This window comes from Acanthopagrus latus, chromosome 5 (assembly GCF_904848185.1).
Source record: "Acanthopagrus latus isolate v.2019 chromosome 5, fAcaLat1.1, whole genome shotgun sequence".
In the NCBI taxonomy this organism is placed as follows: Eukaryota; Metazoa; Chordata; class Actinopteri; order Spariformes; family Sparidae; genus Acanthopagrus; species Acanthopagrus latus.
In genome coordinates, this window is record NC_051043.1 from 19,293,628 (window position 1) to 19,307,796 (window position 14,169).

A 14,169-nucleotide genomic window follows, 5' to 3' on the forward strand; every position below is an offset into this window, starting at 1 on the left:
AGAGGGAGGAAGAGGGAGAGAAAATGTAGATAGATAAAAAAAGAGAGCAAAAGATCTGGGAGGAGATGTTTCTTTGTTTCACAGAAAAACCTCAGTTGACCATGAATAATCTCTCCACTAGGTGAATAGCAGAATTTATTTTTAATTTTTTAACCAGTATGATGACAAAACAAACCGTGTTTGGGATACAATGAGCTGTAATTCTGAATAACCAAACAAAGAAGAAAAAGAAAAAAAGAATACAGCTAAAGCAAAAGATATTTAGAGATCAGATACACAAACGCTAATATAAGGAGAGATGGAATAATGGAACCAAGGAACTCATGGGAAAAATGCCAATTTGAAATAAGATATGGATTATTTTTCCATTCAGACTGGAGATGGGTAATTTGCCAGAATATATGTACTGGTTTGATTACAACTAATGCCAAGGTACATATATAGTCATAACTTGGACATTCTGTGACTGTTCTAGCTTTAAATGAGTGTCACTAACCTCAAATAAACACCCCGCTTTGAAGTTCCCATAAGCTCCGTTTGGGTCTCTGATCTCCCCTGATGCAGCAGTGCTAACGACAGTAGGGATAAAACATTACATATCTTTAGTATACATGCACTCCATATTGGATGGCTTTGCACTGTGTCACTCCCAAATGTATAACCATCGGCATAATTGTTGACATTAACCCCGCCTGAATAAGTTTCAGTCCTCTGCTGAAGGTGTGTGATGTGGAAATGACTTAGTTCTAAGAGAAAGTGAGCAAAGAAATGGCGGAGCAGCAGAGGCTGTCATGAGGTCCAAGTCGCTGCTGGCTAATGAGAGAGAAAGTGTGAGTGTCAGTCTGTGAACATGCCTTGGAGAGTGTGCGTGTGTGTCAGCATGTGTGTCTGTGTGTTGGGGAGAGAGAGATAGTCAGAGAGGGATAAAGAGCGAGCGGAGTCAACAGTTACAGGAAGCGTATCATCGGTACAGCTGGTGAACCTCTGGGTTGCCGACACAAGCTCCAATCAGACCAGCTGAAGCCACCCCACTTCCTGATGCGAATCCAGATTAAAACCCCCAGGAGTGACCTCAGCTGTCATTGAGAGGCGCTCTCACACACGCACACACACACACCCTCCACAGAGACACACCTTGGCATGCACGTACACATACACAGACTTTGATGCTAATTAAAGTCCACGCAAACATGACACCCCACACATATGACTTGTGCACAGGTGCTAAAATGTATGCGACCAAGAAGAAAATTACAGGCACATTACATCCGCTGTACAAATTCGTCCATACACGCACGTGAATAAGCACACACGGGCTTGGAGATGGCGCGCACAAGCACACACTCCAAGGTGTTAATTAAACATTGTGACAGGTGATGTCACTTCCCCATGCCAACTCTGACAGAATACCCATCCTAATGCCCACTGTGTCCGCCAGCTGCCTCGTCTGTCGCTGTCACACACACATGCGGACACACAAATTACCCCCGAAATAACCAAAAATATATATTTTTTTATAACAACTCGATGAATTTCATTGAGATCAGCTTTTGCACACTTTAAGATCGACAGGCGCATAGGAGGAAACTGAAGGCCGACAAAATCAGGAAAAAGACTCAGGTCAGATACATTTTATTTATATTGCCCAAAATCACAATCACATTCCCTCACTGAACGACATCCTCTGTCCTCAGATCCTCGATGCAAGTGAGGAAAAACTTGACACAGTGAGAAAAAAAAATCTTTTAACAGGGGGGGAAAAAAAATGATGGAAGAGGCCTCAGGATGAGCCACAGAGGAGGGATCCCTCTTCCAGGAGGGATGGCCATGCAATACAGGCATGCACAGAGTACCAATCAAAATGCTCTTACTTACAGCAATAAACTCACTCTAAGAAAAATAGACACCATTTGTGTTAGTAGGTAGCAATCAAGAGGTGTGTAGAGGCTGAAACTGTACGTATACTTTCTTTTTTTTTATTATGATCTTAACCTAATGTGCCTAAAATTATAATCATTCAAACTGATGGATGCACATTGCTTTTTTTAAAATTTCCCTCTTAATTTACCTGTTTACCATGAATTTTATTTTCTTGTTTTATTCTCTTCTGAATATCTTGAATTGGGTTGTGTGCGTGCGTGTTGGAGGGTGTCTTGCAAAACATCTGCTGAGGGATATAAAGGAAGCACCTGGATATCTAATCCCTCATATTTACAGATGACTGCCAATACCCACACACACACACACCACACACATACAAGCCTGGGAATCTTAGCTACATCTCAGAATTAAGTTAAGTTCATTTCATGTGGCCTGCAATCCTCTGCTTACATATTCCTGGAAGTTTACTCAGTGTCGTGTGTGTGTGTGTGTGTGTGTGTGTGTGTGTGTGTGTGTGTGTGTGTGTGTGTGTGTGTGTGTGTGTGTGTGTGTGTGTGTGTGTGTTTATGCATGGCCATGTGTGTGCAAGCATGGATTTGTGCCTCTCCATGTTAATAAAGCCTACAGATATAGCTGTCAGCTTGCTGTGTTGATTCAGGCTCAAGGCCAAATGCTCCAATATCCTCCCTGACTTGCTGTCTCCATCCATCTACATCTTTCCATCTGTCCCCCTCTTCTCTCATCATCCCTATCTGTCCGCATCTGTCTCTCTGTCTAGCTATATGTGCATCTGGTCATCTGTCTGCATGTCTCTGTTCCGTTACCACTGAATCGAAATTAATAAGAAAACCCTTCTCAGAGGATGTTTTCTTTTCTTTCTTTTTGGTGGTTGGTGGGGGAACATGAGGAAAATCCACCTGCAAATACTTCAGAGTTAATTATTTTCAACAACCCTTAGAGATCAGGTGCGATGCTTTTTTGCACGCAACTGCTGTTTGTAAGTCTAGTTCAAAAAGTGGTTGTGACATTGACGCCACAGTAGCAGCAAAAAAGAGAAAAAAAAGAGCAGTAACACATTTAAAAACACAACCAGTTCTGTTTCTGCACTGCATCCTAGTCTGTCCTGAGAAATCTCAGATTTTTCTATGACACATTCTTCCCTGCATAAATGTTGATCATCAGTGGAGTCACTGACCATTGATATCTGCTCTGCCAGTGTCACTACATGATATCACTTTATCACTCACTGTCTATCTCATAGTTTCTCTGTGAATGGTTAGCTGAAGACTTGGCATGCTCAAGAGCAGAAACTATGGAGCTTGTGAAACTGAGAAGGGGCTGAGGACATCAGCAGGTTTCTCTCTAATAATCAGATACTTGTGGACCTAGGTCACAACTAAAAGTAAATACTAAAGGAAAGAAGGTCAGATGGAGTGATATAGATCAGACTGAAGAGAAGGGGTGACAAACTAACTTTACCCACCAGCACCCTGACAAACATCTGATCACTACAATACAAGCAGGGTTGGGAGAGTTACTTTAAAAATGTATTCCGATACAGTTACTAATTACCTGTTAAAAAATGTAATCAGTAATGTAATCCAAGTACCACAATATTAAAGTAATGTAACTTGATTACTTTACATTACTTTTGGATTACCTCAATACAAAAGCAATAAAGACAAGAAAAAAGAAATATCAATAACATGATCTTTAATTCTGTTATTCAACAGAACAATGTGACAAAAATGTGAATAAGAAAAACTTAAGAGACATACAAAGAAAGTGCACTACATATAATTTGAACACAGTTTACAAAGCAAAAAGAAAATCTGCGTCTTTACAAGGCAAACTGGAAACTGCTTTTTAGTAACATTGTTTAAGAGGAACCTCACTAACCAATCCAGTGTCCACCAACTGAATTTTCATTATACAAAAAGAACAAAGAACAGATGAAAGAAAGTTAAGCCATAAAGCAAATTCAGGCAGTAGACTTACAGATTCCAAATTAAAATATGGGCCTACAGAAGAGTATACTTTACAAAGCAGAAATAAAATCTGCTCCTTTTACAAGAAACAGAACATGATATTTTAAACTTTAATACATGGATTAAGAGCACTTAAGGTATTTTTGAACAAACCAGGTGTCTTCCTGCTGAACTGTCAAAATGCCTATGTCTATTGAGTCTTGTTAGCTACAGAATACTGTCATTTACAAAACATACAAACATAAAATATGCTCCTTTACAAAGTAAAGAGAAAATGCTCAATTTTGGTGCATGTGTTAAGAACATTCATTGTATTTTTTCTTTTAACAAATCAGGTGTCCACCCACAGATTAACAATAAATATAAAACCATGAATCAAATTCAGGGAGAAAATTCTAAAATAAGGCACAGTCCTACAATTTACGATCATAGAGCAAAAGGAACATTTGCTGCCTTCAAAATAGCAGTTAAGTTAGTAGGCACCATTTGGAAACCCACAGAGCAGATACTTTAAATGTGCATCCTCACAGTCGGTCAACATTCAGTCAAAATATAGCTTTGGGTAGAACTTTCTGTTGTAGCGAAGGAGGAGGACTTGCTCCATGTGATCATCTGACATTCTGTTACGAGAGGAAGTCAGTACATTTCCTCCATAACTGAACAGACGTTCAACTGGAGCACTAGAAGGCAGTGTAGTATTGTACTTCATGAAGAGCCGCTTAATCAAGGGAAATGCATGTAGGGAATCCATGGTTTTCACACTATCATCGAGGAACCGCCGGACTTCTTCCTCTGCTGTGCTTTTATCAGCCCTGTTTGTCTTCCCAAACACAAAAAACTCCTCGTCTGATCCATCATTTTCAGAGCTGATATTCACTTCAGCTGCAGGAGGTGCTTTGGATTCCAAAGATGTTGCCTCCTGAATCACTGTTTTGCACATTTCCTCTTTCTTTTCTGGAGAAAGCCAACACAAGCGAAATTTGGGCATGGTGGTTGTTGCCATTTTTGCTTCATGGCTGCTCAGGACGGTACCGAAGCGACTGTCAAGTGCCTCAGTAACTGCAGTAATGATGTTTGCTGTGTAGGTTGCATGTAGCAATTTGTCAGACAGCTTAGATTTGAGGCTTAAGATTGTTGGAATGAGGAATCCAAGGTAGCACTTTTTCTCACCCTGTAGAAGATCAATGGATTGAGCAAGTGGCTGTAACACAGCTACATATTCCTTAAGAAAAGTCATCTCATGAGGGTGCAGTCTGCTCACTCCGAGCCTTCCGCAGATGTCGTCCAGCTGATCTTGCGTGAGTCCAATCAGTTTGGAAATAGCCATATATTCAGAGCTCCATCTTGTTACACATGGAACACAAACCTTCATGTTGGCAATATCTTCCACTGCTTCTGCAGCTGCTGATGACCTGTGTGCTTTGTTCCATATGGCAGCACACTTTCCCATTGCACTTCGGTACACTTTGCGGGATGGTCCTTTTGATGCTGCTTTATCCACCTCATTAGTGGCTATCAGGTTGAGCGTGTGAGCAGCACATCTTTGATGAGGGGGAAGGAAAAAATGAAGCTCCTCATCTCCCTCCATCTCCAGAACTGCATCCATATCCATGAACCGTATTCCATCATCGAACTCGTCTGGTGCTGCCTCCTCAGTGGTTTCAAATTCACGGAAAGCCTTCACAAAGTTACTCCCGTTATCTGTAACTGTGGCCCTTACTTTGTGTTGTACTTTGTACTCTGCATGTATTTCACAGATTTTTGCAGCAAGGACATCGAAGGTATGCCGTCCCTTCACTCGTGCACAGGCCAGTGCTGCAGATTTCCTCTCCATCGTTTCCTCCTCAATCCAGTGGCATGTCATACCAAAGAAACTTCTGTTGTGTGCAGTCCATAAATCTGCTGTTGTGCACACATTTGTCACTTTCTGAAGAGTTGCAATCAAGGTTTCTTTCATGACAGCAAATTCCTTCTCAATACGCTGAACTAGAGTCTTTCTGCACATGACTGTTTTGCCACCACTGATCCCCTCGATGAGCTTTTTAAACGAAGGTTGTTCCACCAAGGAGAAAGACTGGACATCGTCGATCACAAATTCCAATATCAGTGTACTGACTGCAGTCTGGGATATTCTCTGCCCAAGATCAAGTTTTAGTTGTTTATGGGGAACACGCAAGGTCTCTTGTCCATGTTCAGATTCAACAGGATTCATCTCCGACTGACTTGTATCTTCTTTGGTCAGAAGTAAATGTCTTGAATGCTTCCTCTGAGGAACACAAAAAGCAAATTAAAAATCAAGTATTGTAGGGTATGCTAGATTTATTCAGTTTTATTAATTGACTAATATCTATTCAGCTGTATTCAAGAATTACATCACATGCTGTAATAATAATAACAGTAACAATTATTATTAGTGTTATTGTTACTACTATTTCTAGTAATAGCAGTTGTAAAACACACGTCACCCAAATTTACCCATACAAATTCTTAATATAATCATGCTTTAATTTTAATACCTTGTTGTCATCTAAAGTGTTAGTGACACGTTTCAGTCGCTGCAGATGTTTTATTTTTATTATTTTTATGTTATTTATTTATTTATTAACGTACAAGCCCCACAAGGTGGCAGTAACTACATTTCAAGTGAGTCAACGAGTTTTCTACGACAAGTCCTTGCAAATGTTTCACAATAAAAGCCTAATTGAGCTATTTATGCTAGAGGGCTTTTAATTTGAAACGCACACAGGAAGTGTTGAGTTTGTATCAATGTCTTAATTTTAACAAGGCAAACGAAACCAAAACGAGGCTTCGGACTACAACATGTCTAATTATATGAGAAATAAAAGCTCTTGTGATTATTTAGCTAAATAACGTTACGGTATTCACACTCGAACGTCATGATCAAACTTCAAAACTACCAAAAATACTAAACACATCCCGGTCACCAGCAGCACAAACTACAGTCCCAAAATATTTTTCAGTAACAGTAACGTAGTAAGTTAGTAACACTAGTGGCGGTAGTAGTAGTAGCGGCAACATTAGCAACAGTGACAGCCCGAGCCTGGTTAGCAAGCTAACTAATGTTAACTTTAGCTAAAGAAGTTTTGTGTAGTTAGCTAACATTAGCAGTTTTGCTTACCTGTAAATGTTTCTTTAAATTGGATGTCGAGTCCTTGGACGATGACAACATTTTCACAGATGGAAGGCATAGCTTGCACTGTACAGTGATGTTGTTCCCCTTTTCGGCTTTAGAAACAAAGCAATGGCGAAATTTCCATCCAGTGAAAGCATTTTTAGTGCTCGATGCCATAATGACTAATGAACTGGCTATATGGCTTCACTTGAGAGCAGATCGCCGTTGTGTCAGACTTGTCGTGAACTGTCGTATGTGTGCGCGTGTGCATTATGCATGGCATGGTAAGTGTTTGTATCGTGATGTATTTTAATTGTAATCGAACTAATAATCCCGTTTTTTTCCAGATGTACCGGTACTCGGATTACGTCTTTTTTTTCTGTAACTGTAACGGAATACAGTTACTTTTTTTTTGTATCCTAATTACGTAACGCCGTTACATGTAGTCCGTTACTTCCCAAGTCTGAATACAAGACTAAACAACTTTATACGCTCGCAAGGTTTGACTTGGACCACTGGCAAACCAGTCTTGTATGTATTACAGAGACATGATGTTCTGAGGATGAATTTTGCAGAAAATTTGCAGGGCAGCTCAAAGCTCCTTCAGCTGCCTCAAGAGCTACATGACAAGGACATGCCACCGATGGTAAAAGGTTTTAAGGTTGATGTTTTAAACACATAGCTCCCGCAAGCTTATCTTTTAACCCCTAATTCTCTTCTCTTTTTGCATCAACATCTTCTGCAACTGTAAACAAATGACACTTTTAAAGTCTACAGATGGCCCTAGTGGTCCACTTGAATGGATTGATACAATCAGGCAGTAAACAACCCAGTTTGGACTTTTCTAAAAAGCTACCCTGGTTCAAGAAAAGCCACTCCAGTAGGACCCCTCTTACTCCACTAATCCTTGCAGTTACTACCATCTGGTTAACTCTACAATGTCCCACTGGCCAGGAGAAACTTGTCAGTTTTATCAGCTTCAGCCTTATTCTTCACTTGTGGGGTTTTTAAAGTGTTTTGAATTGCATTTATTATTGTAAAGCCTTGTCAAGGAAAAGTCAGTTACTTCGCGGCGAACAATAGCGTTACCTTGAATCCTGAGGTACAACGAGATCTTACAGACAAAGAGGCTGAAGACAGCAGAAGAGGAGTCAAGGCACCCGCCGCCAACATGACATCGAAACACTTGTGTATGACTTTAAATTCATTTTGAGGGCATTTACACAAATGAGAAACGAGGATGCTGGGACAAAGCCGGTGACACAGGAAATGGATAACACATCTACATTCATTGTAGTAACCCGTTTAGTCTAAAATCCATTTTTACATACAGACAAGTGATCATTCTCTTAACTAAGTGCCGTATTTTGAAAGCATCACTTTATAGTTTCAGTTTATTACAAATAAAACAGGCCTCTTGGATAACACTGAGCATTTTGACTGCAGGACAGTAAGAGGACATGCTTGAGTGAGAATCTTTTTCATTGAATTTTGTGAATGGGATTTTCAGCTCAGGTTAGGGTTAGTTGGTACATCGTTTTACAATCTTTATTTCATTATGCTGCATTTCCTTATAAATTCACCCGTCTGAAGTCTTGTCATGCAACTATTTACTTTCTCCGGCAGAAGTCTGTCCGGGTTGCTCTAATGGAAACTGTGTGTCTCATTTACTTAACATCAAAAACTTTCAAGGCATTGATATCTTCGCTCAAAGAGAGAACTACTGCCTGACTCAGTTCAAGCTTTACAGAGCATTTTACCATCTTTCAGCTCATCATTTTGGCTTAACAGCCGCAGCGTCACTGTTTTGCTCCAATCTCGCTGCTCTCATCAACCTTGTTTCCAGCTGTAGCAGACAGCTGTTCTCTGGGAACAAGTGAAGTGGAGCATTTAGCAGCCAAAGTGCCAGATATTTCCCCCAGGAGCTGGTTGAGACCAAATCAGAGATAACAGGAAAGTGAATATACTGAAGGACTTTAACCAAATGGTTGTTTACTAACAAGCTTTCCATAACAACTCTACCATGTTATAGGATTTCAGTGTTGTGTTAAAAAAAAGCCCAAAACAAAACAAACAAACAAAAAAAAAACATCCATCAATTAATGTTGCTTTAAAAAGTCAGGTCACTGCAGAAAGCTCGCAGTAAGTCAGTGATGGCGATGAATCCCTGTGATGTGTAATCTGTAATCTGTTTGATCTGTATCTGTTATTTTTCTCATGGATCAAAGGCTTGGTAATAAAATAGCAAACCCACACTCCCGACGACAGGAGGATGGAGGAAGCAGCGGTTTGTGGTCTTCACCCCCTCCAGTAAAAATCCGACTCCCTTGACCACAGCTTTCTTATCGACTTTCAGCTCAGCCTTTAATACCTTCGAGTGGCACCAGAGGATCAAGAAAAACTTCACCATCTCAGTCTGTCTTCATCTACTCTGCGCTCGGCTTTACTTCTTAGAGTGTGAGTGTGACAGGCTTCATGTGAAAATCTGCGCCCTTCCCTTGTCTTCCTGCCTCCCTAAAGTTGTGCTTCTATACGTCCGTCCCCATCGTCTTAATCGTCCTCATGTACTACTTTCATTGTCTCAACATTCCTCCGTCGTTCTGTAGCTCTCCCTCCTGACTTTTTCTTTGTTCTATCTTCCTCTGCTCGTCTCTCACCTTTCCCTCGACTTTGCCATCTCTCGCTCTCCCTGTCTGTCCATCTCAGTTTTCCAATTTTACCCACCCCCACCCCCCACGCACTGTGTAAATCCCCTCTTATCCACTCCTAGTAACAACTCCCGCATCCGGCCCTCTTGTTCTGTCACTATGGATATTTGTTCTAGATTAACCTCTCACGCTCCTCTTTCAGTTGCTTTTTCACTCATCTTTTTTTTTTTTTTTTTTTTTGGCATCGCCCCCTCTCATCTCTTTCCTTCTTCCTTTTTTTTCTCTGTCTTTGCTCTTCGTCTACCCTCTCTCCCTCCTCTGGAGAGCTGCGACATCAGTTTAACTGGCATCGCCGTGTCTGGTCCAATGAAATATAAATGTCTGTCTCTCTCTCCGGCTCATCCTCTTCCTCCATCTCTCTCCCATTTGCACAGAAAAAGAGAAAGGAGGACCCTGATGAGCCACCAACCGCCGAGCAATTCCCTGGGATGATACGCATGTTTGTGCCGCACCGATTGCCGTTTGCTTTCCATCTAAGGGATAGATTGAGCTCTTGACCCCCATCCCCACTTCCCCTTCTCCTCCTCCTCTTGCCTTTTTTTCCCCTTTTTCAACATCTTCCTTCCTCTTCTATTCGTCCCCATCGTCTGGAGATAGATTTTAGACAGAGAAAGAAAATAATGAAATCGTCTTCCTCTGCCTTTGCCCCCGTTTCGGTTTTGACCCCAGGATGGAGAGCAGTTGTTTTTAAATTGACCAAATAATAAAAGTTGTATTCAAATCAACAATCTAAGCAGCACTGTTTGAAACCACTTGCAATAAGATAACAGATTTTCTGTACTGACACCAAAATGAGAGTTTTGATGTTGCACCTTGTGAAACAAGAAAAAATATAGGATTTATTAAAACACAGTGTGATTAAATGTGCCCAAAGAAATGGTAGACATGAGAACAAATCTGACAGCAGGCGTTTGATGCCAACTATTGGGTACTTGGGAGTTTTTGATACTTGGTGCCACACACACAGATTTGAGTTGGTACCAAAAAAAAAAAATAGTGATGTTTGATATCCAGCTCCATTGCCAGTTTTTTTTTATTTTTTATTTTTTTTAATACATGGAATAATAATCCACTAATTTATTTCCTATTACAATGCAAAATTACTCCCTCCATCATGTTGTTTGTCGAATCTCAATGTATGTGTCCGCAGAGCAAGTACAATTTTTGTACAGTTTTATCATCCAAATAATCCAATATAAAGTGTCCTGAGTGACAGAACAGAAGAATGACACAAAATGTTAACAGCATACATTAGTTCCAGTCAAGCTGTTTACATCGCAAGTGCAGCATTTTTAAGATGTATGATGGATCTGGCTGCATAACAAATGTGGAGAACATTTTTGAGATTGCATTAGGATTCAATGAGTTGGAACTTTTATGATGAAAAACTTTACAAAACACATCATGTGATTTTGATTTACTCATTCTATGCATAAAAAGGCTTGTTCTATGTGTGCCAAAGCACAAGGAGGATCCTGACTCATTCACTCACAATCTGAGAAATTCCATATTACTGTGTTCATGTATGGAACATAGTGTCTTGTTCAACATGAGACAGGAGGAACAAACGACAGACCTCACAGTGTCACGTCAAATATTGGAATTAAAAAAAACAACTCACCATTGGAGCTGATTGCTTGGTATTTTGAACCTGAGCAACACGTTCCAGTGTTTTTTAAAGGGGCCTCATCAAGCAGCCTAGTTGCCTGGATAAAAATATCGACACACAAGATTTCTGCAAACCTCTAATATGTTCACATTTGTACATTTCATAGTACTATATTGTCTTTAATATGTGTCTTATCACATTCACAATGAGCTGGACCTGACTGGAGGTGAGAAGGCTGCAAAGCCAGTGACCACAGTTCAAGACTGCGTTTCAACAATAGCTCAACACTGCTTGAAAATTTTAATGGGACCTCGGGACAGTTTCCAGCTTTTGTATCAACCAAAACAGGTATTTCAAGCCAGTTGATGCTCTTTTCTTAACCCATTCCAAGAGGTTTCTATGCCTAAAACCAAACGTGCCATAAGCAAACCGCTGTCAGAACATAAAATAGAAAATTGAAGCTAAAGACAAATAAACCTCTTATTGTGTCATATGTGTCATCATCTGTATATCGTGAACATACGTCTTTTTGCATGGATGCATTTCATTGCATCGTCTAGTATTTGTATGAAGTTGTGTTTCAGTGTCTGTTTGTGTCAATATGTGTGTATCTAGGGAGGTCTTTGTGTGTTTGCCGTGCCTGGTAATTAAAGCAGTGTGTGCCAACCCAGTGACAATGTAATACCACTCTAATCATCCTCTGCTCTCCCATCTGTGTGCCCAACAGGACTCTCTCTCCCTCTCTCTCTCACACATGCGCACACACACACGCACGCACACACACATACACGCACTCTCAACAACACTCATGTCTTTTGTACATTAGAATTCTCACTTGGGAAAGAGAGACACTGAGGGACCAAGAGAAAAGGCATGCTTCTCAATTAGTGAGGAACAGAGACATTCTGTATATATTGACGGCCAATTAGACGTACACAGATGTATACAGTATATTTTGTATGACACTAACATGAGGACTAGATTAGACTAGACTAGAGATTAAGTAGAAGATATAAAAGCATTGGTTATTTTGTTTCGCCCGCAAATGATGAATAATTTTTACTTTCAACACCGGTTCTCCATGTCTCCCTCCATGTTTTTCTCCCTGAATTCTTCTCTTTCATGTCTGTCAATAATCATTCCACCTTTCTCAGAAGAAATGGAAGCAGAGGTTTGTAACTGCACACAGGTACCCACACAGGTACACGCACACTCAAACATGGACCTGGATAATAACAGCAAGAAAGTTGTTTTTGGCTGCATTGTGGATGGTAATCTGTAGAGAGTAAAAAGAGATGGAGGGTTGCCAATAAGTCACGATCTGTTTCTTGTGGATTGGGTGGGTTGGCAAAGATTTGCCTAACATTTCGTTATGTTTTATCAGGACGAAATTCTGAAATTTCATTAAATGAGATACCACTTACACGCTGGCTCTCAGTGATGATTGCTTATTGTTTGGTTACAGGTTATTCACAGTGAACAGGTGGAGAGAGCAGCTGACTAGACCAAGTCTTTATTGCATTGTTGAGCTGGACACACATTTTAGACTCACCAGTTGATTAATTAGTCAGTCGGTAGGAATGAAATTAAAGTTGTTTTTCCAGAAAGCGTGACATGATTTCCAAGTTGGTGTTCTGTTTCTTGACCAAAAAAAAAATCACGAGTCAGTTGTCGTACAGTGTTTGGTCGATCTCATCTAGATCGTCCTCACAAGAAAAACATTTACATAGGTCAACTGTGAAAGCGTCTTATTATGACCCATGTTTTATGCTTCTTGTTTGGCCGTGCACTCTAGTGGCCGTAGTAATTTTTCATATCACCAAAGGAGAAAGTCAGTCGAAGCTTAAAGAGCGACAAAGGAGGAAGTTACTGGAGAGCGATTGTTGGGTCAGACTTTCACCCAGGAGACTACTGTTCATGTCCAGATGTAAAAGGAAAGTGAGCGAAAAGTTATCTTAATTTACAAATGCAGAATTTGCTACATTACATAAATTACGTGACTGAAGTTATGTACGTACCATAGCTTTGTTCGTATTTGAAGTTACATAAGTAATAATTTAAAGCAAACTGGGCGCTACAACAGATGTCCAGTATCCCTGACATGTGTATGCCTTTGTTTGTCATACATTGTTTTGGAATTCACTGGTAATCACTATCTTTTATAGTCGTTTAAGTATGAGGATGTGTTTGGTAAACAAATAAACAAAGCAGATATTTCACTTGAGCGATGCAAAGATATCTAGCTTGGGAAAGGTGTTTCTAGCTACAGTGACTAGTTGTTCAAAAGCACGGAGTGGTCAAAGTATTGCTGGAGTGTGCTTTTTTGCCTGAAAAACTTTTGGAATTTTTTCTTCATGCAAGACATATTTTTATTTGAAAAGAAGCAACAGGGAGCCGAGGGGCCAGAGAGACAAGAAGTCCACATTTTTAAAATTCACTCCACTCATTGCTCCTGCCCCGTCTGTCCTCTTGTACCTTCCTTCTGCTCCCCTTGCCTCCGCTCATCTCTAACACTTGGAAATTGGATGGTCTAATTTCTAACCGCCCACTCTTGACTGCTGTGTCCAACAGGCTGACAGTGTGGTGTTCAGCCTGTTGGACACAGCCTGTCAGTAGTATGTAACGTTTTTAAGTGGGAAAGCTTAATTTACAGCCCCGGAGGCGAGCTTGCTTGGCTCTCTCTGCCAATGCTACCACTGAGTCGCCGCGTGTTGAAAATTCATTTTGACTGGTGAAATTCTCAGCGATGTACAGGATTGTATTAATTGTCTATGGCTGCTGGAGGGTCATGGCCTTAAGTTCTTTCGAGGGTTCTCAGGTGGGCGAAGACAAGAATAGATAATGGTTACT

The 14,169-nt window shown here is 40.5% G+C and overlaps 1 protein-coding gene across 1 annotated transcript; it reads right to left on the minus strand.

Annotated features, from left to right (window-relative positions):
* Positions 1 to 3,573: 3,573 nt before the first annotated feature.
* LOC119018894 lies at positions 3,574 to 7,462 on the minus strand. Its single transcript, XM_037096904.1, has 2 exons — positions 7,009 to 7,462; positions 3,574 to 6,135 (listed from the first exon to the last, which is right to left on the minus strand). Exons 1-2 carry the CDS (start codon positions 7,177 to 7,179, stop codon positions 4,411 to 4,413), a joined length of 1,896 nt encoding a protein of 631 aa, XP_036952799.1. The 5' UTR covers positions 7,180 to 7,462; the 3' UTR covers positions 3,574 to 4,410.
* Between the last annotated feature and the right edge of the window lie 6,707 nt (positions 7,463 to 14,169).